Source organism: Echiichthys vipera (assembly GCF_963691815.1).
Source record: "Echiichthys vipera genome assembly, chromosome: 13".
Lineage (NCBI taxonomy): Eukaryota > Metazoa > Chordata > Actinopteri > Perciformes > Trachinidae > Echiichthys > Echiichthys vipera.
In genome coordinates, this window is record NC_139838.1 from 14698626 (window position 1) to 14726598 (window position 27973).

Here is a 27973-nt window from a genome sequence, read left to right on the forward strand (position 1 = left end):
GTATGGTTCCGGCAGGGAGGACGTCCAGTAAACAAATGGTGGAAAGATGAGTCAAATCGAGGAGCTAAAATCGTTGGTGTCGGAGCGGTTACATGCCGCTGCTTCTGACATATTAGGCGCTATTGAAAAAACAATAACGGATTACGCGGAGCAGGCGAGCCGTCTGAAGGAGGAGAACGAGCGCCACCGCTCTCTGTTGGACATCATCCTCAAAGCCAAGTCCTCACCTCAGGCAGAAGGTTCGTCCACATAGTTTTTTAATCCGAAATCCTCAAACTTCTTTGAGTCCAGCCTGGGTGGAAGTAGTCTCCCGCTTTCAGACTGCTAGCAATCAAGAAAACGGCTAAATAATTTATATCTCTGGAAGTGTTCGCGTTCAAACGATGTGGAAAGTAGCTCATCTGCACGTATCTCCTTCCGCCACTGTTGTCAAGGAAACACCGCAGCTAGAACCGCTAGTTTCAAAGATCTAAACATAAACATTCCAAAACAGTCCTAGTTTATTTCCGGTTGCAGTGTATGTGAACGACATCAGCTGACAGGAAGTTACCAAGGAACAAGGTTGTTGCCTAGCAATGGAATTCCATTGAAAAGGTCTATAGTGGCTTGTATCTGAAGTTTGTCACTAGATTGTCCATCTAAGCCGATATAGGGGTCAACGTTGAACAAATTCCAACAGAAGCAAACTCAACTGATTTTGCATCCTCAATATGTCCTGAGTCCAGAAGAATCTCAATATGGGAACGTTTCAAAAAAGACCCAAATATACCCTATGCATTTAACTATTCATTATTTTTCTCACGCGAGTAGTGAAAAATTACCATGAAAATTACAGAGTTGATTACTTACATTAAGACCAACAAATAATGTATCACAAGTTTTTTGAAATTGTTTGTTAACATGGGCAAACGGAGCATAATCTAATTAAGTATGTGCTCATTTTCATACCACAATGGATCTAAACATTGGGTATCGCCAGGTTAAAATGTCTTGTTGAACTTGTTGATATATATATCTAACAGTAAAAGACTTCATGTTAAGGTCTTCCATGAGCATTAATAGATGGAGGCAGGAAAAATAACTTTAAACCAGCCCTTATTAATGATTATTGCAGAGATAGGGTTTGGGGCTGGGTCCATGGGACTGTTTCTGGGGGATCAGTCTGAGATAAGAACCGGAGACTGCAGAAGACAAAAGGTAGCTGAAATCATTTTAATGTTCATTGTGTAAGTTTGTATCTTGTGCAGGATACAGTTATAGTTCTTAATCATCTACAGGAGCAAAATCCTTTCAGCAGTGACCCAAGTCCCTGATGTAGAGTACTTTAACTACCTTAACATGAAGTCTTTTACTGTTATATGTCAACAAGATTCAACCAGGAGTTTTCACCTGCTATACCCAATGTTTAGATCTGTTGTGGTATTTATGAAAATGAGCACATACGTAACTAGGTTATGCTAACAATTAACAAACAATTTAAAAAAACGTACACTTATGCATTTTTTGTTTGTCTTGATGTAAGTAATCAACTCAGTAATTTTCATGGTATTATCTGAAGGTTATTTTCTTCCCTATTCACGTGAGAAATCTAATGAATAGTTGAATGCATAGGGTATATTTGGGTCTTTTTTGAAACTTTCGCCTATTGGGATTCTTCTGGACCCCCACACCCACCCCCACCCCCCTTACTCAGGACATATTGAGGATACAAAATCAGTTCAGTTTGCTTCTTTTGCAATTTGTTCGACCTTTTTTCATAAAATGTTTGGACGATAGAGAGGTGTTTTCACATTCCTCCCTTGAAGAATCACGACCCAGCTTTAGTTGGTGCATCACTCATCCATATCCAACGGCTGTCTAATACGTGAAACACTATTGACTGGGGAACAACTATGACACAACACTTTGCAGATGGTCCAAAATGCTGCAGCTCGCCTTTTGACAGGAACACAAAAGCTAGAGCACATTTCCCCCGTACTTACCTCTCTTCACTTGCTCCCTGTAAGTTTGGGGATTGATTTTATTGTTTGCCTACACGTCTCTAAATGGACTAACACAAACCTACCTCTCTGACCTTTTAAAACCACACATCCCATCTTGGTCACTCTTTTTTTGGTAGTCCGAGGTCCAGGTTGAAGCACAGAGGAGATCGCGATTCGGCCCCTACACTGCCTTTTTGTTTTTTGTCTTAAACACACTTTTATTCCTTGGCTCTTTTTTTTTTTATCTCAGTATGAGAGCTACCTTTCTTCATCTTTTTTCTGTAATACTTTTTTTATTCATCGTGTTTTTACTATATTTGATTGCACAGCACTTTGGTCAACTGCTCTGTGCTGTTGTTTTTAAATGTGCTTTATTTAAATTTGATTTGATTTTCATTAACAACAGTAGGGGGTGTATTGAGCCTTTTTCCAACCCATGACATGCATGCATATTTTTTATAAACTTGGTGAGCAATTGCTAAATAAGCCATCTTTTAAATTGTGTATATACCACCCATCTGTAAATCATGTTAATTATGGTCTAGTTTCTAAATATAGTTAGACATCCCCAACGCATATTACTATAGTATTGCATACAATCATGGTTATGTCACGCCTGATAACGATATAAACTGCAAACACTATGAAATTGTGATTATTTGTTTACAAGATACATTAAAGTTTCACAAAGAAGAAGACTGACAGCTGCGTAACAATTTGTAGTGGTATAAGGCTTACTCTATGAAATAAGAATTGACTTACTGGCACCATTTTACCCTGAATGCTAGTGTGGGGCGGCAGTAGCTCAGTCCATAGGTGACTCGAGTTCGAGTCCCTGTGTGGACCATGAATGGAGTGTGGACTGGTGACTGGAGAGGTGCCAGTTCATCTCCTGGGCACTGTCGGGGTGCTGTTGAGCAAGGCACCAAATCTCCAACTGCTCGGGGCGCCATCCATTAGCAGACCCTCGCTCTGACATCTCTCCATTAATTGCATGTATATAGGTCCTGTTTGTGCATGTGTGTGTATTTTGGGCCTGTGTGTGTGTGTGTGTGTGTGTGTGTGTATCATGTATAATAACAGAGTGAAAAAATTAATAAAGCAATTCTTCTTCTTCTTCTTCATAGGGGGCAGCTGCCAGCAGCAGCCTATAACAAATTGACATGTAATGACTATGGCTTCATATTACAGTAAATACTGTAGCTCTCCAATGTCAGAATCAGTAATGGTATTTCCAGAATTAGAAGATGTTCTTCTGTTTCCTGCAACGCCATCATCTTGATGGAAACCACTTTGAATGATGCCATAGACCAAAAGAAAAAGATTATGTTTTTTAATATAGCATTACTACTTTTCAAAGTTCTTTTCTTCTCTTTACCCTGCAGCTAGCCCCACCACCAAAAGTACCCCTGCTGCTGCCAACCCAGGTGCATCAATTTCAAGTCCTGCCCGCAAGAAGAGCAACCCCAGAGAAACCTACTGCCAATCCGGTAAGCGGGCATTAAACAATAAACCTTCTGCCTCTATCACTGCCACAAGAAAGTTTAAAAGAAACAAAACGCAAGCTCTCAACTGCCCAGGAGTTTCTGCAACAGCCGATTTTTTTTTCCTGCAAAAAAAGCTTCAGCACAAAGCTCAGTCCCTCCTTCTCTTTCTTTCACTCTTTCTTTGGTAAATAAAGCTGCCTTCAATTATGGTCAGAAATGTTGCGATCACAACAACGATCTGATGTAAAACAATAGCTTACGTAAAATATAAAATCTACTTGTGCATTATGGGGTTAAAGACCACAACAGGGCATGACACTCCCACCGCTGGATAACCCTGCAGGGATTTGCTGGATCTACCTGAGTGTGTCTGAATGCAGCGTTGTCTAACAATAAATTCTCCTCTTCAGTAAAATCAGTTCTTTAAGATCCTCTGTGGGGCGGCACGGGGGTGGCATGTGTCTGCATGGGTTCTCCCCGGGTTCTCCGGCTTCCTCCCACACTCCAAAGACATGCACGTGTTAGGTTAATTGATGACTCTAAATTGCCCGTAGGTGTGAATGTGAGTGTGAATGGTTGTCTGTCTCTGTTTGTCTCTATGTGACCTGTGATAAACTGGCGTCCTGTCCAGGATGTACCCCGCCTCACGCCCAATGTCTGCTGGGATCGGCTCCAGCTCCCCCGCGATGCCGTTAGGGACAAGATGTTGAAGATGGATGGATGGATGGAAGATCCTCTGTACCTCAATTAGATTTTCATTTATTTTCCAGACTTGCAGTGTGCCTTCACCTCTCGCACCGACTTTCTAAAGTATGCCGGTAATGGTGACTGTCCCTACTGCTTGAAGAAGATTCCAGCCTCAGAGGGACATTTGATGAGAAGACATTATCTATCTGCTGTCCATTTTAATGATGGTGGCACTGGTGAGTTTTGTTACCTTCAAAATCAAAATATGATTAGATACTTCGTTCATTACAACGGATTACCTTACTCAAGCTATTTTCAAGTATGCTCGCTGATGAAAACATGCTGACATAATGTTCTTTAAGTGTCCAGTCATTTCCTGCAGTTAATTTTCTTTTCTCCTTTTTTTAGATACATTTGTTGTACCATGTACATGCAAAGACTTGATCCAAGGCAGAAGTCACTGGCACTGCTCGAATTGCAAAAAGATCATTTATCGTAAAAGTAACTTTGAGGGGCACATATCTAAACAACATGGTAAGTACAGTTCCCTGGAATCTTACGACTTTGTTGTTATTTTACCATACCATTTAAAAAGCATGTAGATAACTGTTGTGTAACAATGCTACAGTTATAATGGTAATGTTGTTGAAAAAGTTATTGATTGTTAAAAGTTATTGATTACAGTATCTTTTTACCTTACAGGTTTTGCAATACTGCAGCAAAGCCAAGGGTACACAGGTAAGTTTACAATATCTATCTATCTATCTATCTATCTATCTATCTATCTATCTATCTATCTATCTATCTATCTATCTATCTATCTATCTATCTATCTATCTATCTATCTATCTATCTATCTATCTATCTATCTATCTATCTATCTATCTATCTATCTATCTATCTATCTATCTATCTATCTATCTATCTATCCTACAGAGGTACTGAAAGTAACATGAGTATGAGGCAGTAACATAGATTGGGAGCCGTAGCAAAGCAAATATGACGACATATTTCAAGTCGTACCCTTGTTATTATCCATCGCTGGAGGAGGCCATGGTGATGGGTGTCTGTATCACAGTCTCCAAAAGTCCAATTCCACCCGTCAACACCACAACGTAACCCCAGAGTTTTAAAACGTAGTAGTGTGGATGTAATCTGAGGCTTATAAATACATATTTTGATGTAGCATTGACTGCAACGCAACCAGATATTTGCCTGTCTATGCCTGTTATCAGTATAATAAAATACATTGCTCTGTCCTTCCTCTTAGAGATCGATCAGCCCTCTGTCCCTGCGTTTGAGGAGGTGGTTCCCCATCGTTCTCAACCCAGGCGTAAGCAGGAGTACAGCAGTCTGCACCAGGAGGACCAACAGGCCACACTTCTGCTTCAAGTTAAAGACGAAGAAGAACAGGAAATTAGAGCACATAATCTGGTGGAAGAGCTCGGTACGCATAACTTTACTTCCACTGCATGTGCAAACTTGTGATACAATCAACTCAATGTTGTTTTTTTCCTCTGTTCCCAGTGAGTCATCCTAAACAGCAGAACTCATCGCAACTGCAGATAGAAGGGAGACAGATACAAAAAGGCAACAGTCAAATGTGTCTGGAGGCTGATCACACTCAAGACCCTGCATGCATTGTCTGTGTGGACAGTTATATTCAAGATCTCGGCGAAATCAACAGTGCGGAAAGCGGCAAGGGACATCCTCTTCCTAATTCTTCGAATCAACCTCTGGAAATGCAGCCTGACGGTGGAGTTGGTGGAATACGGCAGTCAGCTGGGGAATCTCAGCACACCACACCTTCCTCTCATTCGAAGAGAAAAAAGCGCGCAAGAAGATCTTTACACCCCTTGAGTGTAAATCTAGAGAAATCAGCACAACCATCTGTCAGCCAGAATTCCAAAGGCCCTTATTCTTGTAAAGCATGTGGGAAGACTTTCCATTACATGTACACACTGAAGGCACATGCAAAAACACACGCAGTGGATAAAACTCACATCTGTGGAATCTGTGGGAAAGGTGTAGCATCTACAGAGAGTTTAGTCCAGCACATTCAAAGCCACATAAAGAGCAACAAATGTGGCATACATGGAAAACAATTTTTTAATAATTCTCGTATGAAAAGGCATAAGAAATTTCACAGACAAAAGGGTCTTAATTTCATGTCATCAGCTGAAAAAACAGATGTGTGAAGTACTACAAATGTGATAAATGTACCAACAAGTGCTGATAGGGGAGGGTGGGTTATATTTTATATATTACATGTATTAAATGTTAATCTTTTATAATGTTTACAGTTTTGTTTGATTTTTTTTTTGTTTTTTCAAAATTTCACAAAAGATTTTTTGTTTTAATGATGTCATAGTGCAGGGAAGAATGTGATTTTTTTGGTTTGTCATTGTATTCATATGCATATTTGTACACTTGAATAAAAACAAAAACAAATTTAAGTCAGATTTCATCTCTTTGTATACTTTTCATAAATTAACTGTTTGGAAGGGGGTGTTTAGCTAGATGTGGTCACAACAACACATAACGGATTTAAAGCCGCAATTACCTCTAAATGTAATGAAACATGGGAATTATGTATCTTTTTGTGACTAAATAATCAAAATATGCTATGAAAAGCCTTCACCATTATGGCATAAAACAAAAAATGCATGTCACTTTTGCATATCAAAACTAGAAAGTTATTGTTTATATGTGAGTGAGATCGGCCTGACTGAAGTGTGTTTCTATCCACGGTCAGTTTCAAGAGAATCTGTTTTCTGTGGAGGTAAAATTGAACTGGGTTTATTGTCAATGGAAGAGCACACACTGGAGATCAAAATTAGAGAAGAAATGATAAATGCTTGGTCTATTCTGAAATACTGTTGTTTTTTATTGTCAGAATTGGATAGAATATCCACCGTGGCTATATCACTGCTGTAGCATGTTTGTTTTTTTAATAACCAAGTATTAAAGTAATTAAGTAATTTGTTATCCAATGTTGATCTCCAGTGTATAGTGATTAAATGTCAATGAAAGTGTTGGGGATGTATGGACGCACTGCTGCGGAATGGATCTGGCCCTCCAGCCATCAGTGGGCATGAGCTGTCTGAAGTGTTTTCTGGGATCATTTTGTGTGCAGTTTTGTTGACTGTCCCAGTTGTGTCATTTCTGTCCGATGATGTGGTGAGTATGTCCACGGCAGGCAGGAAGGAAGTAAAGGGGGGTGGTGGGGAGACGGGCTGCACCGTTTGACTCCGCTCCGGAGAGTCGGTCCTCGTTTAGTTTCCCCGGTTCATTTACAGTTACTCCCGGTGGGGCGGGTTACTGCCTCCTTTCGGTTTTACACTGGGATTATGGCTGTATTGAAGCTACAAGACCAGGTAACGACATTTAACTAGCTATTACTAATTAGTAACTAACATTTAACGTTCAGTTAACTCGTCGTGTCAGTGTAAGTTTTAGTTCATTTTAACTTCACTTTACTAAGATTAAACAGTGGCCTTTATTTATGTGGTATATGGACTTTATCAAGACAAATATCTAGTTAATAGCTAAGCTAATGTTGCTCAAGTTAGGTTTGTAACGTTCCACTTAATGTCAACTGATACATGTTAGCTAACTTGCTAGCGGTAAAACAAACTGTTAGTTAACAGAAAACCAGTTGACGTTAGAGCGTGCCAACGTCATATCACCTGTTGCCCTAGTTACGTTAACTTAGTTCGGTTCAAACGGCCACTGCCATGTCAAGTCTATGGTCGGTTTCTATGGTGTTTCTCACTGTTGCTGTTTGTTGTTGTTTGTGGTGGTGATGGACTTGTGAACACAGCTGGATAGCTACGAGGTTAAGGGTGGCTAACTATGGCAAGCGGTTATCACATAATCGAATCACACTCTTATCTGTAATCACATTTTAGATATCCATAATAAAATTTCTCCCAGTCAAAATATGGTTCTGACAAGTCTGAATGATAATTTAAGATATCCGCAATGACAGTCTTTCTATCTACAATTTTCATTTTAGATATCCACAACATCTTTCTTTGTACAAATGACGTAACTTTTACTATTCGTGCGTATTGGGCTTTCAATTCTAGAGATCTACAATTACATTTTAGACATTTAGACTCAACATTCTGGATACCTGTAATGTAATTCTTACTAGGAAAGTTGGAGTTGTGCATAACTGTAATGACATTTTTACCAGTCAGAATGTATTTTGGACAAAATTACAATATGGATATCTGGATTTGCATTTGGGATATCTGAAATTAAGATTATGACGTGTAACAATTTGATTGTAAATATTTGAAATATCTTCCTAATAAGAATTACATCACAGATATCCAGAATGATCATTATAGATTCAAAAATGTATTATAAAGAATTAAAAGCCCAATACACATGCATAGCAAAAGTGAGGGCATTCATAGTAAGAATGATGCTGTGGATATTTGTAGATAGGAAGATGTCATTGTGGATATCTGAAGTGCTCTTTTTGATGAGGGAGAATTGAATTGCAGATATCTGATATCATACATATCCAGTCCAGCTATGTTAAATGTTGAAACCGCTTGCCACAGGCTAACCTTGCTGTATCCTTGCACTGCTAATGCTACTTAGTCAGCAGCTTGCAGTAGGCCTACCAGTATTATGCCGCAACCTTGTAAAGTCAATGAAGTTGGTGAAACGTATAATTTTGAATTGGATAACATATTTCCGAATTATCTGACCGCAGGGCGATTTTCTATGCAGGGAGTTTGCTTTGTCAGCTGTCTATTTCAGCTCCCTGCACATTTTCTCCGAAGCAGCTGTGGGCAGTCACCTGTTGCTGGAGATAAGAAAAGCTGTCAGACTGAAATAGCAGGTGGTGCTGGTTCTAAAGTCTCCAGCTGTGGTCATGAATTAGACACTTTCCACACGCTTAAATCAGTTGTTAAAAGCGCTGCTGGGACCTAAAGGTAGTGTGATACACAAGGCGTTGTAGTTGACACATGCACCAGTAACAAAACAGAGGATTTAAACATTTGTTTTTTTTGTCCAACAAGTTATTTTGTTAGTTGACCATTTAGTTTAGTTGTATGTTGTGCTTGGCAGCTAGAGGGAGGTAACTCATTAGGAAAATAATTTAGTAAGCCGATGTGTCAATCAACAGAAACTGTGAAATTCTAGAATTATTAATTGTTTTTACATTATTAAGTAAAAATGCCAAATATTTCTTGGATACAACATTCTGCATTCTCCTCTCCTTTACCTTTAGCAAATTTAGTGCAATTGTTGTGACTAGACAGACAAAACTAGCCTTTTAAAGCGATTTTTGGTTCTGTTAACTTTTGATAGGCGTTGGGCATCATTTATTACATTTACACTACATTTATGCATCACAAATAATTTATCCATGAATATTATAATAATGGATTAGGAAATAATTTAATAAAAACAACTGTTAGTTGTTAGTAATTATGACAAAGAAGAAGTGCTAGAAATAGAAACCATATTGTGTGTGGGTTTAGAAATGGCATAGATGGTTATATTAAGATTTCCTTTTCTAACCTTGGAGTTCGGTACTTCAGTCAAAGTGGGTCAGTGATGCAGCTCTGCCCTCTCCCGGTCTGACCAGTCTTCTGGACAGGCAAGCTAAAACAAAACGGAAGACTGTGTGTGTGATTAGATCCCCCTCTCTATTCTCCATTGTTCTCTGTAGTGCTTGCTGACAGAGAACTTGACAAAGGGACAAAAATAGTCCCTTTCAGAGGGACGGAAGTCAGTGTGTCACTTTTGGCAAATGGTCTTGTTTGTCCTCTAGAGGGCATCCAATACCTTTAGAGCAAGGGCGCCCAATCCTGCTCCTGGAGAGCTACTGCCCTGCATTTTTAGGTTTATCCCTGCACCAACACACCTGACTAATGATTATCAAACCTGTGACAAGCTTCAGCTGCTTGATAGCGAGAACATCATTATACTCAGGTGTGTTAGAGCGGGGAGAAACCTAAAACATGCAGGGCAGTAGCTCTCCAGGAGCAGGATTGGGCACCTCTTCTTTAGAGCATGCAGAGTGTCCTAACCAGGGTATGACCCCGGAGAGAGAGATGGTAAAGGCATTCAAGAGAACCCACTCAATGAAAGCGGAATTTCAGGCAAAATAGACTGTATTGGACTTAGACTTAGACTTAGACTTGTCTTTATTGATCCTTTGGGATGACTCCTGCAAGGAAGTTTCCAGCAGCTTACAAAAATACAAGGGAGGTATAAAAAATACAGTATAGGATAACCAATAAACCCCTAGCTAAATAAGTACAAAAGGTATAATAAAACAATAAACAGTAAGAAATAAACTCTTAGTCAAACATGTGTGAGGTAGATGTAAGAATACATGTCAAATAAAATTCAGAGAATGTTCAGATAAGTTACATGTAGAGGAAATGTATAAGATAAAACATGTGTGACTGTATAGGACAGAAATGAGCAGTAAGATTAAATTATTGTATTGTTGTGTACACTTGCCCAGGGCTTTTTTCGATGTGTCCATGATGAATACATTAGCAATAGCTGATAGTGGCTGGTAGCCAAAGAGCCTCTAAGCACCATGCATGCAACATCTTGTTTGTGCACAAGTGGAATCTGCACAGAATACTGACAGAACAATTGCTTAAGGTCCCAATGCTTCACTGTCCAGCTGCTTTTCCATTAAATGAATCATATAATGACTGTGACTCTGCTAGATTCAGCCAACATTGGTCATCAGACATCACCAAAATTTTTATTTAAATTTATATTAAATGTAAGAACAAATTCCATACAATGAAAAGTGGTGCCATCCACAAGTCAAAATGAGCTGCTTTTTCACGGTCTGACGTGTAGCAATTTCATATCAGTGTGTTTTTGGTGCATTCAAACTTCGACATCAGAACCATGTGATGTCGATGACTCATCCTCTATTTACAATTTAGGCAAAGCATGTAATGAATAGCATGTCCTGGTGTGCATACCATATAATGTTAGTACAACAAAGCTTTAGTACGGATCGCCCTCTTTGGATTTTAAAAGCTTTGAAATCTCTTGGTGTTAGCATCGTCCCAGCTGCTGTCTGTGTATGTGTCCCAGGACACATTCACGTGGCGGCCTTTGTGCGTTTCTGGACTGGGATTATATTACACGCAGTGCATCCTGTCGCAGGGTCAGAGCAAAGGTTGATGCAAGGTGCATACTTTCTCTTATATATGCGCATTGTCACGTTGGATCTCTCACATAAAGTAAAGCCCAGGGTTTGTATTGGATTTTTATTTGTTGGTATTTGTGATAATGTCAGGTCTACTTGCTTTTGTTGTTGTTGTGGTGGTGAGATTGGGTTTACCTTCTGTATGTTTTCCATTACTGTATCGGAGCACCAGTTTAGCATTAATGGAGCAGGCATTTATTTGAGCTCTGCCTGCCTCATGAAAGCATATCACAAAATGGAAAAGAAACGGTCCAATGGGTGCCTTCATTTCACATAAGAAAGTTACAGTACTGCTTGTAATGTCTGTAAACGTATATAATTCCTAGTAAGGGTTGGAACAGCAGCAATATGCTGAAAATTGGGCATAAAGTCTAGGAATGCCATGTATTTGACACTCTCTATGCACTCAAGTGTCAATCTATAAAGCTTATCAATTCCCAACCCTGCACGGTTCAAACAAGGATTTGCTTCTGTTTGGGAGATGGCAACAAATATGCTCTGTAAACGTCTTAGGGCTATATTCCTAAGCGTATCCCCGGTGCTAGCAAGTAGGATAGACAAAACATTGATTGTCTGTTTATGTACTTTGCTTTCCAAACATAATTCTTTGTTTGTGCCTTTGAGGCAAATCTAATGTAAACTCAGTGGCTGCATGAGCAGAAAGATTGTTAGGCTGTGTTTCTTATTAAGTTTTTAAATGGTAAGTCCATTAAACTCGAAATTTTGGCCTGCAGATAGGCTCCATCCAACTAAATCGTTCTCTCATTCGCTCTCCCTCGCACCGTCCCTCCCTCTGAGTTAATGGGGTTGTGTGGCTTGGCAAGATTGCTCTTTTTAGGATCTGTGTTGAATATGAAGGAGACTGAGACACCCACACAGACATGCACGTACAGACTGGTCTTGTTAGCTACCCTCACATTCTCTGACAAAGCCACTTTGTTTCAGTTTTATAATGAGGAGATGGGAACTTTTGAAGCCATGCCACCAATACAACAATAAGGATACTGGAACACACACACACACACACTGATCTGGTATCCATTTTCTTTTATTCCCTCACATTTACAAAAAAGGCCACTTCTTTTTTTGGCACCAACTTTATGATGATGCAGACCAGTTAAATCTTATTTAGCAAATTCTAAAAACAACACGTTGTGCATATGGTTTTGTTTTTACCATGCTATGTGGGTTTCAATTTTTGATTGAGTCCTGTACTGCTGTGGATGGGGACAGCAGCAAAAGTATACTTTAGCCACATATAAAAAGACTTGCATAAATCTTTATCAGTGTAAGTGCACGCTACATTTAGAATATTTTCACAGCTGTATTGCTACACATAAGGGCGACAGGACCGCCTCCAAACTGGGTGTGCGCTGGACGTCATCTACTGACACTGACTATGGATAGTTACTTCATACAACACCACCTCAAAATATCCCTTAAAAAGGGACATATAGTAATTTCCAGGTTCATATTTGGATTTTGGATCTCCCAACAAACAACATGGAATTGGTTGCTGAAGATATCAGGGCTTTTAATAAAGAATCAATAGAGCTGCATAATCATTCTCTACTGTAGCATCCATCACTCCACGTAGCCTACACTTTTGTTATTACACTTTAGTGAACTCAGATGGGACTCTTGGATCGGCACTGTTTAGCAAGTGAGCTGATAACAACAATCAGGCATCACAAGAAGGAACTAACTTTCTTTTAATTCAGCACTTCTTCCTTCTTTACATTCTCGATTTTTAACTATTTTGTTTCTTGGTTAACTTTCTGTAACCCGTTGGCCCCCTCGTTGTCCTTTGCTCCATTCATCTTCAGGTTTCTTTGTTTTGTAGTGCTCTAGGTTCCTGGCCTGCCTACAACTATTCTGTCTCTCTCATGTTCTATTCCTATGCCCCTTTTCCATTCACTTTCCCTTTCTCTCTCAGCCTATGTCCATCTAGCTCTCTCTCTCTCCCTGTGTGCCTGTGTGTGTGTGTGTGTGTGTGTGTGTGTGTGTGTGTGTGTGTGTGTGTGTGTGTGTGTGTGTGTGTGTGTGTGTGTGTGTGTGTGTGTGTGTGTGTGTGTGTGTGTGTGTGTGTGTGTGTGTGTGTGTGTCTCTCCCTCTCACCTCCCCCTCCTCTCCCCCTCTCTGCCTCTTCTTTTCAAAGAGCTGGCTTCAGCAGTCTGCCTGAAACGAGCGACGCATGCCCACTCATACATTGGCGGCTGTGGCCCCGTCCACGCTAATCACAGGGTCTGTGTGTGTGTGTGTGTGTGTGTGTGTGTGTGTGTGTGTGTGTGTGTGCCTCTGACGTGTGTATATGTGTGTGTTCCTGGCTGCAGCACAGCAGTGAGGATATGTAGCTTCCTGTGCGCTGCTAGGCAGCCTAAGCTCATTCTGCCGCATGCCGCTTACCGCCACCATTACGCAGAGGAATTCCCTGCTGTCTCTCCGCTACCGCTGCTCACAGAGAGTGCAAGTGTTGGCTAGAGAGAGGAAGAAAGGAGACATGCAGCAAAGCAACACTGACAGATAGAGGACAGAGCTGGATTTCACATTGGATTTTACATGAAGATGTGCAGTGTTTGTTCACGAGGGAATCACTGTTTATGGGATTTATTGCTGACCTTTGTGTTCCTGAATTGCACACATATGTAAGAGGGAACACTGTGTATTTATTTGTGTGTATGTGTGAGGGAAAGAGCGTGTGAGTGATCGCGTTGGTGTGTGTGAGTGTTTGTTCCTGATGCGGTCAGAGCGGGCTAGTCGTGTCTGTATCGTGGTGCTGGAGGAGGTGGAGGAGGATGAGCCCTCCTCTTCACCTCCACCTCCACCTCCACCTCCCCGGCCCAAATCATCCCCTGACCGCAGATCCCATCATGCCTCTCGAAGGGCTGCTGCCCAGGAGGACAAGGTGAGAGATGGGTCCTTCTGTTTTGTTCCTTATGGATTGAATTACAGTTTGCTGATTCAGCGGCCATCTTTAAGGTTTATATACAGTTTTGTGTGCAAATGACATAATTTACCTGGGTTTTAACCAGACCAATGCACTTCTGACACCTGGCCTGAAGTTTAACCATGTGCTGAAGTGCATAATTGCACTTTCCATTGCACAAAAATACAATGCACTGCCAACACCTGTCATCCTGTTCTAAATATATAGCACCAAATTCAGTCACCAATATAGCCATGAGATGACTGCTGGTTTGTATAGATTATCAGCAAAGCTTTGGCCTTTGTAGTCTCCAGGGCAAGGTTGCAATTGAAGCCTGTGTTTTCATCCTATGAAAGCTGCTCTTTTAAGTTTACACCGTGAAGGGGGAAAGCCAGAGAGGATGTGCGGACTCTGATGACAAGGATTTGTGTTCTTAGTCTGTATCTACCTTCCCCAATCTCTGGAATAGATGCATCAGTGTAATTGGCATGAGACAGATGCAGACATGCCCCACTTATTTTTAGTTGGGACGAAATGAGAGAGTGATTGGGAAAACTGAGAGAGGCTGAATGTAAAGAGCAGATCATCATAGTACTTGCATAGTACTGAATAGCACAGCTTGCACTGGGGAAAGATGTATGTGTGACAAAATATTATCTATGAGACCCACAGTACTTGATGGTAGTCTCTCCCAACATCTCCTAAATCAACATCCTCACCTATGTTTGTGTTTGTTTGTAATGTGTGTGCATTCTCAATAATGGTGCAGTGCAAGGGAATGCACAATTCAATATCAATATTATGTCATAGTTAAAATTCAAAGACTAATTACTTATTCAACCATGTTAAAACAAGGAAATTGTTTGTTGTAATGACATAGAGTAAAGTGAGAGTAGCGTTGTTATAAATAGATCAGAATCTCTCTGTCACTCAGATCTGAGTGGGATTTAATGATGAGCCAATTAATTTAGCAAGTTATGGTTTTGCAGATTATTGTTCAGCAATATATTGTAATTGCAAATGTTGCTGCGTGTAACAGAATATTTACACACAGACAGTAACAGCGGCCGTGTGTTTTTTAAGATGATGTAGGGAAAAATACAAAATGTAGGCCAAAGTTCTGTTGTAGACAAATTAATTTCAAGGTTCAATGCTTTATTTGTTATCCATTATAGAATTGAAGTCACAAAGACAATAAATTGACCATAAACACAAAAACGTCACAAGAGTACTGTATTTTGAACCCAGTGTCCCGAAATGAATTGTGAGCTTGAAATAGTGTTACTTCCTTCACCTTTAATTTGAATGGACTCTTGAATGGCTCTTTTGTTGCCCACCAATACCTATTGAAGGTTTATGATGACTACTGAGCAACAGGGTTTACAAATCCCACTCAGTATCAGGCACCATGCTCTTGCCAACTGTTTACATGCACGTAAACAGACGTACATAAATGAAACTACATTGTGAATAGTATTAAAGAGGTGTGCTCAGTTTGTTTATGTATCTCGATCATTTGCAGCTTCTTTCTTCTGGGGAATTGTGTCATCTCTTTTTAAGAACGTGTACCTTGTATAACTTGTTTAAATGGCTCCACTTGTCTTTTACACTGCTATTTACATTCTTATCAGCTGGCCTCGTACCACATGGCAAGAGGGCGCAGCTTCAACCCCTTACAAACTCAAACATTTACGTAATGGTGTGTGTGTGTGTGTGTGTGTGTGTGTGTGTGTGTGTGTGTGTGTGTGTGTGTGTGTGTGTGTGTGTGTGTGTGTGTGTGTGTGTGTGTGTGTGTGTGTGTGTGTGTGTGTGTGTGTGTGTGTGTGTGTGTGTGTGTGTGTGTGTGTGTGTGTGTGTGTGTGTGTGTGTGTGTGTGTGTGTTTGTGATATATATATATATATGTATGATGCAGCTGCTACTGTCGTAAACAAATTGGTGATATATAGCCATTCGTGACATATGGCTCTCTCCCAGTTCAGGATTATAGTGTCTATGGGTGATACTCTCCCATTTGTAACTCTCCCCGATTACACAGTTGTCAGCATTGAAAATGACTGCCTTGCAAATTGAGTCTGTAGTAGTGTACATTTCCTTGTCCTTTTCTTGTCTCTGTAGCCGTCTCTGTTGAGAGCCATCTTCAACGTGGACCCGGATGAAGTTCGCTCCCTCATATTCAAGAAAGAGGATGTCAACATTCAGGTAGGTCACACTCATATTGCTATTTCCCTGTTTCCATAATATAGATGATTTCGTTCTGATTGCTCCCACTGTGTGTTTACTTTTCACACTGTAGCTTCACACACCGCAACATAAAAAACCACCAGGGAGAGCAGCAGAAAGCCAGCAGGCTACTATTAATCGACTCACTCCATCTTATATAGCCGTCTATAAGGGCACTGCACATGAACCGTTCATAACACTCTCCTATCATTTAAGGGCATAACCTTCACCTGATATCACTCGCTGTCTCTAGTCTTTCTGTATACGTTTCCTCAGTTTACACCGCATTCTGTTTTCAGAGTCTTTGTTTTTCCCCTCTGACCGTGTGGGTCTATAGTGCTGGGGTCATCACACTGAGTCCTCTGGAGTCAGCAACCCTGGCCCAGGCCTATTGCAGTCATATGACATTTGTTTATAGCCCCACTCTGTTGATTGCTCTCTATTGCGCTGAGGGCGGTGGGGGATACAGCAGCAGAGTGTACTGAAGTGATGGAGCGAAATGAAGAAGGCAAGGGAACATTGAGACATTTCTCTCCCTGTGGCTCTAGTCTCATGTTTCTTGTGGTCTGCAACAGTGAGAAGACTAAAGATTATATTTTGGGGCATGTCAAGAATGCTCATCATGATGTGTATTTATGTGTGAGCACGTTTCTCAATAACACACATGCTTAAACTAGTGTTTTTCTGTATGTTGGGATCTCCTGTCAGGACAATGAGAAGAGGACGCCTCTGCATGCTGCGGCCTACCTGGGAGACGCTGAGATCATTGAACTGCTCATCCTCTCAGGTAAACATTGCAACCCAGCTATATAACTGTTCAGCCATCCATCCACCTCTAGTATCAATTCTGCTAGAAAGCTAACTCATCCAGCCACATTGACTGTTAGCAACCATTCATGTATGCGTCCATCTGGTCCTGGTAATGTATTTGTCTGCTTTTAAAATTTGAACCAGGTCAAACTGAACTGCACACAAATTCTCATCTGTTTTTTTGACCTGTTTGAAGAATCGCATGATTTGAGTGATAATGCCAAAAGATCTGTCATGCTTTCCTAAACTCTTTAAAGTCAGTGCCTGTTCCTATTCCCCAGATGCTGCTCTCTGTTCCTTTAGTAATGTTTTGCCCGTGGGTCTGCTCACTTCTCCGGGGGGTTGTCACCCTCTCGTGATTTATCAATCATCTGATAGGGTCTATGTTGGCTTGACTTTCTGTGACGTCAGCTGAACACATCGGGTTGGGGCCACCCCTAACCCTAACACAAGCATAGAGTAGAAGGGGTGTGTGTATGTGTGTGTGTGTGTGTGTGTGTGTGTGTGTGTGTGTTCACTGTTTCTCAATAATGTGAAGAGCAAGCAACAGGTGCAGCTTCAGGGCTATTTTAACCCCCAAGCTGTGCCAAAGAGGACCATGGGAGTTTTATATCTTCCAGGCACTGTTGGAACTGTTGGGAGAAGTTAGCCATCAGACATGGTCTATTTTAACCCAAACCATGATCTTTTCCAAAAACCCATCCAAATAATTGTGTTGCCTAAACCTAACAAGATATCAGAAAGCCCTGAAGGCCATAAGTCATATAAAGAGCCCTCTAAAACTCTTAGTTTGTATCTAAGCTTTTTACTCTTCAAATTACTTCTCTCATTTACAGGTAGGTATCTTGAGCCTTTAATTTATCTTTAAATTATCTTATTTTTTTTACAGGTTCCCATATTTGTCTTTGCTGTGTCTGCTATTGTTGACTAATCTCTAATGTCTCTCTCTCTCTCTCGCTCACTCTGCTTCTCTCATCCAAGGAGCCAGAGTTAATGCCAAAGATAACAAGTGGTTGACTCCTCTTCACCGAGCTGTCGCCTCTTGTAGTGAGGTAACATATTACACACACACACACACACATACACACGTGCTTATGTGTACTGTGCTCCTGTGATTCCACTGTAATTATGTGAGATGTATATATAAACAATTATTACAGCTTTTCATACCTTCAGGAAGGCCCTGTTTGATAAGGCAAATTCAACTCTACTAAGGGGGGCTTACACACTGACAATATCACTGCAACAAAAATACTTCTTCTTTCGTATTAGTGAAACCACTGTGGGAGCAGAAAACACAGGTTAGTGGAGCAACACACATACTAGATAGGATATCTTGTAGCTACCTTGCTAACATGAGATGGGTTTACAGATTTGTACATTGTGGCCTTAAAGGGATAAAACACTGTGCAGCTTGCTGGTATTTGATAAACCTTCAGAATCTCCTTACCTTTTTGGCTTAGTCCTGGGCAGCATGCCCACACAAACAGTGCCCCTTGCGTTGTTTCACCGTCTCAGTGCTATTGTGAGCATGAAAGCCCCCTAAGAATAGCAAAGACTTCTATAACTACCCACACATAGCCACCTGTGCACATCAACGTGTACTTTGCTAGTACAGTCGGGAATATACGCAAATAAACCCTGTTTCTGCCACTCTGACTCATGCTCACTCTCCACCCAGGATGCAGTGGCAGTGTTGCTGAAGCACAGTGCAGACGTCAACGCCCGTGACAAGAACTGGCAGACGCCACTCCACGTCGCAGCTAGCAACAAGGCGGTACGCTGCGCCGAAGCGTTGGTCCCACTGCTCAGCAACGTCAACGTATCTGACCGGGCGGGACGCACGGCTCTGCACCATGCTGCCTTCAGTGGACATGTAGAGGTGGGTCTCTTACTGTGCGTAGTAAAGACACTCACATACTGTACATGTCAGCACCTACTGTAGTTAATTGTGTGTGTATGTGTGTGTGTGTGTATGTGTGTGTGTGTGTGTGTGTGTGTGTGTGTGTGTGTGTGTGTGTGTGTGTGTGTGTGTGTGTGTGTTAGATGGTGAAGTTGCTGCTGTCCAGAGGAGCCAACATTAATGCATTTGACAAGAAGGACAGGAGAGCCATCCACTGGGCAGCCTACATGGGTGAGAGTGTTATAATGTGCGGTTCTAATGCAAACACACTTTTTTTTAATCGGACTAGATGAAGCCTCTGTCTCTCCCTCGTTGTCACTACCATAAATATAGATAGTTCCTGTCTTATTTGAATTTGACTCATGTTATTTCTCCCCCTCCCTCCTCTGTTTTAGGTCACCTGGAGGTGGTGAAGTTACTGGTGGCCAGTGGGGCAGAGGTTGACTGCAAGGACAAAAAGGCATACACTCCACTCCATGCAGCTGCCTCTAGTGGCATGAGCAGCACAGTGCACTACCTGCTGGGCCTGGGGGTCCACGTGAGTACAGACACATGCATATACAGTACATGCAGTAGCAATGTCCTTAATGTGTATATATTGTGCCATGACCCTTGCACCTTGATATATCTTTAACTGTAAATTGTCAAGGTATAGTCAGTCTATAAAATGCAAAAATATACAAATATTCTCTCCTTACATAGGTCAACGAGATGAACGGCTATGGCAACACTCCTCTTCATTTGGCGTGTTACAATGGACAGGATGTGGTGGTCAGCGAGCTTATCGAGGCAGGGGCCAACGTCAACCAGGTGTGTGCGCGTCTCTCTGTACGAGATTGTGTGTGTGTGTGTGTTTAATTGTTTTGTTCGGTACCTTTCTTTAGGTGAATGAGAGGGGTTTTTCTGCTCTCCACTTTGCCTCTTCCTCACGCCAGGGGGCGCTGTGCCAGGAGCTGCTGTTGGCCCACGGGGCTCACATCAACATGCGGGTGTGTCCGTATGCAAATACACTTCCATACAAACACACACATTTAACTGGTGGCTCTGGCTCAGTTGGTAGATGTCTGAAGGGTCGGCGGTTCGAGCCCCACCCTGCCCTACTTGTGTCATGGTCGTTGTGTCCTTGGGCAAGACACTTCACCCACCTTACAACGTGAGAATGTGTATGACTGTAATGAGTGTATGCATCGCTTGTACGTCAAAAGAACAAAGAAAATGTCTTACGGATGTGTATGCTGCCCAGTATCTAGTCGAAGGTTGAATTGACAGTGTTGTCAACACTTTGCTAGCAGTGATGGAAACTGACATTAGGTCCCCGCAGCCTCAAGATGCAAGGCCATATGGAAGATGATGGGGGAGGAGGGGTGGCTCCCTGAGGCTACAAGCTGTTCAGGGAATATGTGTGTGGACGTGTGTGTGTGTGTGTGTGTGTGTGTGTGTGTAATCCACAAGGGGGTTGAAGAAAGCTTTCTAACAATACTGTGTTAGACTCACAGTTGAGTCAGCTTCCCAAACTGGTACTTAACTGTACGTCATGCACAGCAACATTAATATATTCTATTAAACGCTCCAGAAAGTCATAATCATCATCTTTCTCCCACTCTCTCCACTGTCTCTCCCTCCATCTTTCCAGAGTAAGGATGGTAAGACTCCCCTCCACATGGCGGCTACCCACGGAAGGTTCTCCTGCTCTCAGGCCCTCATTCAAAATGGTGAGAGCCCTCAACAGTGTGTTGTCTGTTTCATGCCTGGGTGTTGAAACAAACATGCACACAAATACCCTTGTATTTATGTGCGTGTAGGAGCTGAGATTGGTTGTGAGGACAAGAGCAGAAACACTGCCCTTCACATCTCTGCCCGATACGGCCATGAGCTCATCATCACAGCGATCATCAAACACGGAGCCAACACAGCCAAGTTAGTAACGATTGACATTTAATCATCTGTCTCTTTTCCCACTGAATATAATCTGTGCCTTAGTAATAAGAAGCACAAATAAAAGGGAACAATTTGATAGCTAGAGATGGTAAAACTCTGAATAAACTATTCTTTCAACGAGTTTTTGTTTTGACACCTTACCCTCCTGTTATGGCTTCACTGCCTTAAATCTTTTCAGGAGAGGCATTCATGGGATGTTCCCTCTACACCTGGCAGCTCTCAGTGGCTTCTCAGATTGCTGCAGGAAGCTGCTGTCCTCAGGTACATTCATGCTGGCACCATTCTTCTCACTGGAATCACCTAGTTGACATCCTAATTGATGCTGATGGCATATTTTCGCAGGGTTTGACATAGACACCCCTGATGACTTTGGAAGGACCTGTCTACATGCTGCTGCAGCTGGAGGGTGAGTCATCATTCCTGCTCCTGGCCTTCCTTACTATTGTTTCATTTCTGTGCATATTTCATGCTTTTTTTGTTCTGTATTGAACAGCGTTCACCCTTTTGTTTTTTTTTTTGTTTTTTGTTTTTTTTTGGGGGGGGGGGGGGGGTCATCTCATGGCACTGACATATTATACATTCATTTGATTACAAAAGATTGATTTGTCAACAAAACAGCACTATTAAATCTGTCTCTCCAACTAGGAACCTGGAGTGTCTGAACCTGCTGTTAAACATAGGAGCGGACTTTAACAGGAAAGACAACTTTGGAAGGTAAGACATACATGTTGTTTAATTCTAGGAATGCTAATATAAATTAGAGAAGAGTATGAAGTTCCTACTGGCATAAATAATAGCTGATGTCCCCATCCCAGGACTCCACTACACTATGCATCAGCCAACTGTAACTACCAGTGTGTGTTTGCCTTGGTGGGCTCTGGGGCAAGCATCAATGAACTGGACCAGAGAGGCTGCAGTCCCCTGCACTATGCTGCTGCAGCTGACACTGATGGAAAGTGCGTTCTATTGCTAATTATTACCGTTTGTAGTTAAGTTTATCGAAGAATGCTTGGTGTCAGATGAAAGCTTTAAAGAAAAAAGAATTCTCATCTCTTTGTCATTGTCAGGTGTGTGGAGTACCTGTTGAGGAACGATGCTGATCCAGGGGTGAGAGACAAACAGGGTTACAGTGCAGTACACTATGCCTCAGCTTACGGACGCACACTCTGCCTGGAACTGGTGTGTACAGCTGCCACATGGAAATATGTTGTTATGGTCAGGAAATCTGATCACTTCAGCACACAAGTACACTTGTCATGGTATCATAGACAGTCTTTGTCTGTGTTTCTTTCAGATGGCAAGTGAAACACCTCTTGATGTGGTAAGAAAGAAATTCCAGCGCCCTTCCATTGATTGAATCTTTGTAGGTAGTGCCCTCTGTTGGGCAGATGGGGAACATAGTGGATAGATCATCTGGCAGGGCAGATTTAGCTACCGTGAAACCTCAACTGTGTTCTTATTGACCTTTTTAATGGAATGCCGTCGCTCGGCAACAGCCATGGTCCTTGTTAACTTCCTGTCAGTTGATGTCATTCACATTCACTGCAACAGGGATCAAACCTGGACACATTTAGTATGTTTATGTTTACAACTTTGAAAAGGTTTATTGGTTTGCTAGCAATAAGTAGGTCAATGTATGCATTTTGCAAAAATAATTAACCTAAAACTCTTTGTGGCAGCCCTAACATCTCTTTCAATGACCATGGCCTATTTTCTGTGCAACTTTAATGAGGCAGTGACTTGTCATGTGCGCATGCGTGATCTGAAACCATTTCTCTATTTCAGTTAATGGAGACATCAGGGACAGACCTCCTGGCTGACACAGAGAGCCAGGCCCCTGTTAGTCCACTCCACCTGGCGGTGAGTTCAAGGATGTGTCTGTGTCTGTATTAGTCTGTTTGTCTCTCACACACAAACACAGGATAACACTGTCTCTGCCAGATCTATTACCATTAGACATAAAGAAGTGTGTGGTCCCTTGATTTAGGCTTACCATGGACACTGTGGAGCTTTAGAGGTTCTCTTATCGTCCCTACTGGAAGTGGATGTTTGCAGCCCAGAGGGCCGCACCCCTCTCAGCCTGGCCAGCTCCAAGGGTCACCAGGAGTGTGTCTCCCTGCTGCTTCACCATGGCTCCTCACCCATGTCCCGTGACTACACACATAAAAAGACAGCCATCCATGCTGCAGGTATACATGCAGACACATACAACCACTGTAAACTGTTTGGATACGACACCTTTACATCACATGAATGAGGTTTATTTAAAGGCTTTTAAAATAGAGAACATGTTGTTGCTTTTAGAAAAAACGAGTCATGCATGTGTGTGTCCATCTGCCGCAGCTATGAATGGCCACCCAGAGTGCCTGCGCCTGCTCATGAACAATAACGACCAACACATAAATGTGGACATACAGGACGCCAACGGACAGTGAGTGTGTATGTGTGTGCATAAACAAAATAGCTTAGGTTGGAAGTTTTCCCCTAGATTATTATGCTTCTCTTTGAGGAGATTACTTGAACTAGTTTCATAAAAATAACTGTTGTGTCATATTTCCACACTGTGTACAGGACTGCTCTGATGTTGGCTGTGTTGAATGGGCACACAGAGTGTGTGTACTCTCTACTCAGTCAAGGAGCCAGTGTAGAGAATCAAGACCGCTGGGGGAGGACGGCACTACACCGAGGGGTGAGGCATCCACACACCCCCACTAACATTACAACGTATTCTGGTATATTATATTTATCATAATTATTTTCCACTTGCTAATTTTTCACACAGGCGGTGACAGGCCAGGAGGAGAGTGTGGAGGCCCTCCTCCAGCGGGGGGCCAGTGTGTGTGTCAGAGACATCCGAGGCCGCTCCCCTCTTCATCTGGCATCCGCTTGCGGCCGTGTGGGCGTCCTGGGCGCACTGCTGCAGAACACCAACACCACCTCACACACTCAAACACACCTCACTGACAACCAGGGCTACACACCACTGCACTGGGCCTGCTACAACGGTACTGGGACACAGCATGACTCACACGAGAAACCTGCTGTTGTGTGTGAAGCCACAGCCAATTACTATTCACAACCCCCCTTTGTATCTCTATTTCCTCTTTGTTTTTTTAGGTTATGATGCTTGTGTGGAGGTGCTGTTGGACCAGGAGGTGTTCAAGAAGATTATGGGCAACGCTTTCAGTCCACTGCATTGTGCTGTGTAAGACAGTGTGTGTTTGTACCAATGACTGTTATTATGTAGATAAACACTAGTTTGAGGGAATGTGACTGTGATTTGTGTATTTCAGTATGAGTGATAACGAGGGAGTGGCTGAGATGTTAATCGACTCCCTGGGCGCATCTATTGTCAACAGCACAGACTCCAAGGGCAGGTGAGAGATGCAATCAGGCTCAAATGACGTCATGTTTTTTAAGGAAAGTTGTTTGGCTGCACAAGCTCTGCTGCTATATTCGACTGTGTTCTTGTCGACACAGGACCCCCCTTCACGCTGCAGCTTTTTCCGACCACGTGGAGTGCATTTCCCTTCTGCTGAGCCACGGAGCTCAGGCAAATGTTGTGGACACACACACGCGCAGTACACCGCTAATGCTGGCAGCTCTAAACGGACAGACCAATACTGTGGGTCAGTTCACCCACTGATACATCGATACACTATTGGAATTGATTTCTAAACCTTTGGCATTGTAGTAAAACGGAGGGTAGTAACCATTGTCATGTATGTGTTGCAGAGATGTTGGTGAGCAGTGCTAAAGCAGACTTCACATTACAGGACACAAACAGGAACACAGCATTACATCTGGCTTGCAGCAAGGTAACCATTTACAACACAGGAAATGCCTTTTTTTTCTTTCTTCACTGGCCATGGGAAGTTCTGGATATTAACATGTCACCAACTATCTATGACTAAGACAAGAAAAATAATCACCCAGTTGTGAATTTACCGTATTGTCCCAAATATAAGACAACCCAGATTATAAGACGACTGCCCTTTTTTAAGATTAATAGAATAAGATCTTAACCTCATAGAGAATCTCTGGAAAATTCTCGCCGACAAAGTAATGGCTAAGAAACCCACTACAGTTACCGAACTGTGATAAAGACTGCAAGAAGAATGGACCAAGAACAAACCAGAGCTGTGTGAGAAACTAGTGATGTCCTGTGGGCGCAAATGTGCTAAAGTCTTTCAGAGCTGTGGCCTCTACACTTCCTATTCACTTTTGAATCCTAAAGTCCTAAGAAAAGATTGTTTAAATATTCTCTCCTGACACAATAGTTACTGTTCTCTAATTTTGTCTCACTGTTTTTTTTTTTTAGCGGCCAAGATAAAGGTTTTTGTTGAAGTGCCTTGGTTATTTAAAAAGAAGCATGCTAGTACCACAGCGGATATTCTATAAAATTCTGAACAATAAAAAATAACAACATTTCAGAATAAATCCAGTTTTAATACTTTGTTTGTTACTTTGTTGGCACTTACTTGGCCTTTAAAATCTAGACCCTAAAGATAAGACACCCACCCTTTTTCAGGCGGATTTCCAGGAAAAAAACACTGACTTATATTCTGTAGAATACAGTAATATAAAGTTTTTTACAAAATGTCCTGAGAAGTGGATTTTTACTACAATACATGTTGACAGAAAAAAAGTAGATGCTATGGGTTCACATGTGAGAAATATACAAAATAAAATTGGAGCTTATTATAAATATGAATAAGCTTTTCGATTTTTTTTCATATTGTGCAAGACATCTACCTCAACATCCACCTCAACTGGCTCCTTTGCGTTGAAAGGAGCCAGTTGAGGTGGTTCGGGCATCTAGTAAGGATGCCACCTGGGCACCTCCCTAGGGAGCTGTTCCAGGCACGTCCAGCTGGGAGGAGGCCTCGGGGAAGACCCAGGACCAGGTGGAGAGATTATATCGCTACACTGGCCTAGGAACGCCTCGGGATCCACCAGTTAGAGCTGGTTAATGTGGCCCGGGAAAGGGAAGTTTGGGGTCCCCTGCTAAAGCTGCTGCCCCCGCGACCCGACCCCAGATGAGCGGTTGAAGATGAGACGAGATGCAAGACATCTATGATAATACTGAATTTTCACTGTTGCTCATTTTGTTGCTCTGTGTTCCTCTCAGGGTCATGAGACGGGTGCCTTGTTGATTCTGGAGAAGATCAGTGACAAGAACCTCATCAACTGCACCAATACTTCTCTCCAGACGTATGTATTATTTCCACTGTGCAGACAGATACCCAGCCGTGCGAGTTCAGACTTGATTTATTTTAACATCTCGTTCCACCTTCTTTCAGGCCCCTGCATGTAGCAGCCAGGCAGGGATTAACAGTGGTCGTCCAGGAGCTGCTGTTGAAAGGAGCCAGTGTGTTAGCGGTGGACGAGAACGGTCAGCCGTCATCTAACTGCTGACGAAGCACACACCGGACTATTCACACGTACTTCTGGAGTTCAATTCTAACTATTTTGTTCTCTTATCCCTAGGTTACACTCCGGCTCTGGCTTGCGCCCCCAACCGCGACGTGGCTGACTGTCTGGCACTCATCCTCAACTCCATGATGCCCACTTCACCTATGGTCACCATAGCAGCTTTGCCTGCACATTCTCTTACTCAGACAGTCATCAACCACCACCCCACCAAGAACCACGTCTCCAAAGGCGTGGCTTTTGACACCCCTCCGCCTCTGAGGCCTGACCACGCCTCCTACTGCAGAACGGAGCGCCCGCTCTCCTCCATCATGGGGGACGATGAACTGAATGACTCAGACTCTGAGACGTACTGAGAACATACCTGCTATTGAACGGAGCCCCACAATACTGGCAGGCGAGCCAGCCACTCAGGAGCCTTAACAGACCACTGACAAGGAACTGAAAGAGAGAAAAGAGCGAGAAAATAGAGCCAGTGTGCAGATTATTTTTAGGTAAGCTTCTTCAAATCTAAAAATAACCCTCATTGTAAACCATGTTTCTTTCCTTCAGGTGCATACCCATGGGGATGTAAAACAATGTACGTACTAAAATATAGAATAAGGTGAACACACTACATTTCTCTCATACAGCATCACTGTATGGTAGGTAAAATGGCCTGTGACTATTCAAATTTAAAGCAATATTGTTCTTTTGACCTTAAGCTCCTACTCTTTGCTGATATTTTCACGAGTGGTTTTTGGCCCTTTCACAGTTTTTTCTTCAACTATTACTAGAAGAGCATCTACTGAAGAAAAGCTCAGAGGACTACTTTTTTCTTTTCGCACGATTGATTAAAGAAAAACAGGGACAATCTTATGGGACCAAGTGATTGATTACTGTTTTCCCTACTGTACTTTTGAGTTCTTGGAGCTTTCACGGCACACACTTATGGCTGTCACTCGCGCACACTAGTAATGCTGGGTCATTGTTATTGAACCACCCCTGGAGAGGAAGTCACTATTGAATCCTATGAATTTATTCCAAGTGGACACTGAATCGTTGGAAGCTGATTAGAACAGCAGGTGGATGTAAGACCCATTTACTGTATGATTGGTCCAGGAGTCAATTGATTGATGACCCGAATGAGCGACTCAAGGAACTTTGAACTTGCAATGCTGTAACTACTCAATGTCTGTGTACTGTAAACAGGGGGAAGTGGCTGACACTGTGTGTGTGTGTGTGTGTGTGTGTGTATCTGTATGTGTGTGTGTGTGTGTGTGTGTGTGTGTGTGTGTGCGTGCGTGTGTGTGTGCGCGTGCAGGAAAGAGAGAAATCAATCAATTTTGCCTTTTTAGGAACAAGCAAGTTTCAGGCAGAGGATGAACACTACC

The 27973-nt window shown here is 42.2% G+C and overlaps 2 protein-coding genes across 2 annotated transcripts; both read left to right on the top strand.

Annotated features, from left to right (window-relative positions):
* The first annotated feature begins 3 nt into the window (after nucleotides 1-3).
* Nucleotides 4-6528, top strand: LOC310955263 (uncharacterized protein). The gene is made up of 7 exons (XM_083925064.1): nucleotides 4-239; nucleotides 3368-3472; nucleotides 4240-4392; nucleotides 4565-4690; nucleotides 4859-4894; nucleotides 5427-5603; nucleotides 5684-6528. Exons 1-7 carry the CDS (start codon nucleotides 47-49, stop codon nucleotides 6352-6354), a joined length of 1461 nt encoding a protein of 486 aa, XP_083781190.1. The 5' UTR covers nucleotides 4-46; the 3' UTR covers nucleotides 6355-6528.
* Nucleotides 6529-7415: 887 nt separating this feature from the next.
* Nucleotides 7416-27958, top strand: ankrd28a (ankyrin repeat domain 28a). Its single transcript, XM_083925171.1, has 29 exons — nucleotides 7416-7533; nucleotides 16412-16495; nucleotides 17225-17303; nucleotides 18308-18378; nucleotides 19008-19208; nucleotides 19373-19460; nucleotides 19625-19767; nucleotides 19932-20039; nucleotides 20114-20218; nucleotides 20863-20941; nucleotides 21032-21146; nucleotides 21346-21428; nucleotides 21510-21573; nucleotides 21813-21881; nucleotides 21983-22123; nucleotides 22235-22346; nucleotides 22462-22488; nucleotides 22953-23027; nucleotides 23155-23356; nucleotides 23511-23598; nucleotides 23739-23856; nucleotides 23950-24172; nucleotides 24285-24372; nucleotides 24461-24544; nucleotides 24648-24796; nucleotides 24903-24985; nucleotides 26299-26381; nucleotides 26471-26562; nucleotides 26658-27958. The coding sequence occupies exons 1-29, from the start codon at nucleotides 7507-7509 to the stop codon at nucleotides 26954-26956; spliced, it is 3180 nt and encodes a 1059-aa protein (XP_083781297.1). The 5' UTR covers nucleotides 7416-7506; the 3' UTR covers nucleotides 26957-27958.
* Nucleotides 27959-27973: the final 15 nt, after the last annotated feature.

Coding starts and splice junctions, on each gene's coding strand:
- LOC310955263 (XM_083925064.1), top strand. CDS start 47: ATGAGTCAAATCGAGGAGCTAAAATCGTTGGTGTCGGAGCGGTTACAT. Junction 3,473..4,239: donor AGAAACCTACTGCCAATCCG/GTAAGCGGGCAT, acceptor TTTATTTTCCAG/ACTTGCAGTGTGCCTTCACC. Junction 5,604..5,683: donor TAATCTGGTGGAAGAGCTCG/GTACGCATAACT, acceptor CTCTGTTCCCAG/TGAGTCATCCTAAACAGCAG.
- ankrd28a (XM_083925171.1), top strand. CDS start 7,507: ATGGCTGTATTGAAGCTACAAGACCAG. Junction 22,124..22,234: donor GCAGCTGACACTGATGGAAA/GTGCGTTCTATT, acceptor TGTCATTGTCAG/GTGTGTGGAGTACCTGTTGA. Junction 24,373..24,460: donor AGTCCACTGCATTGTGCTGT/GTAAGACAGTGT, acceptor TGTGTATTTCAG/TATGAGTGATAACGAGGGAG.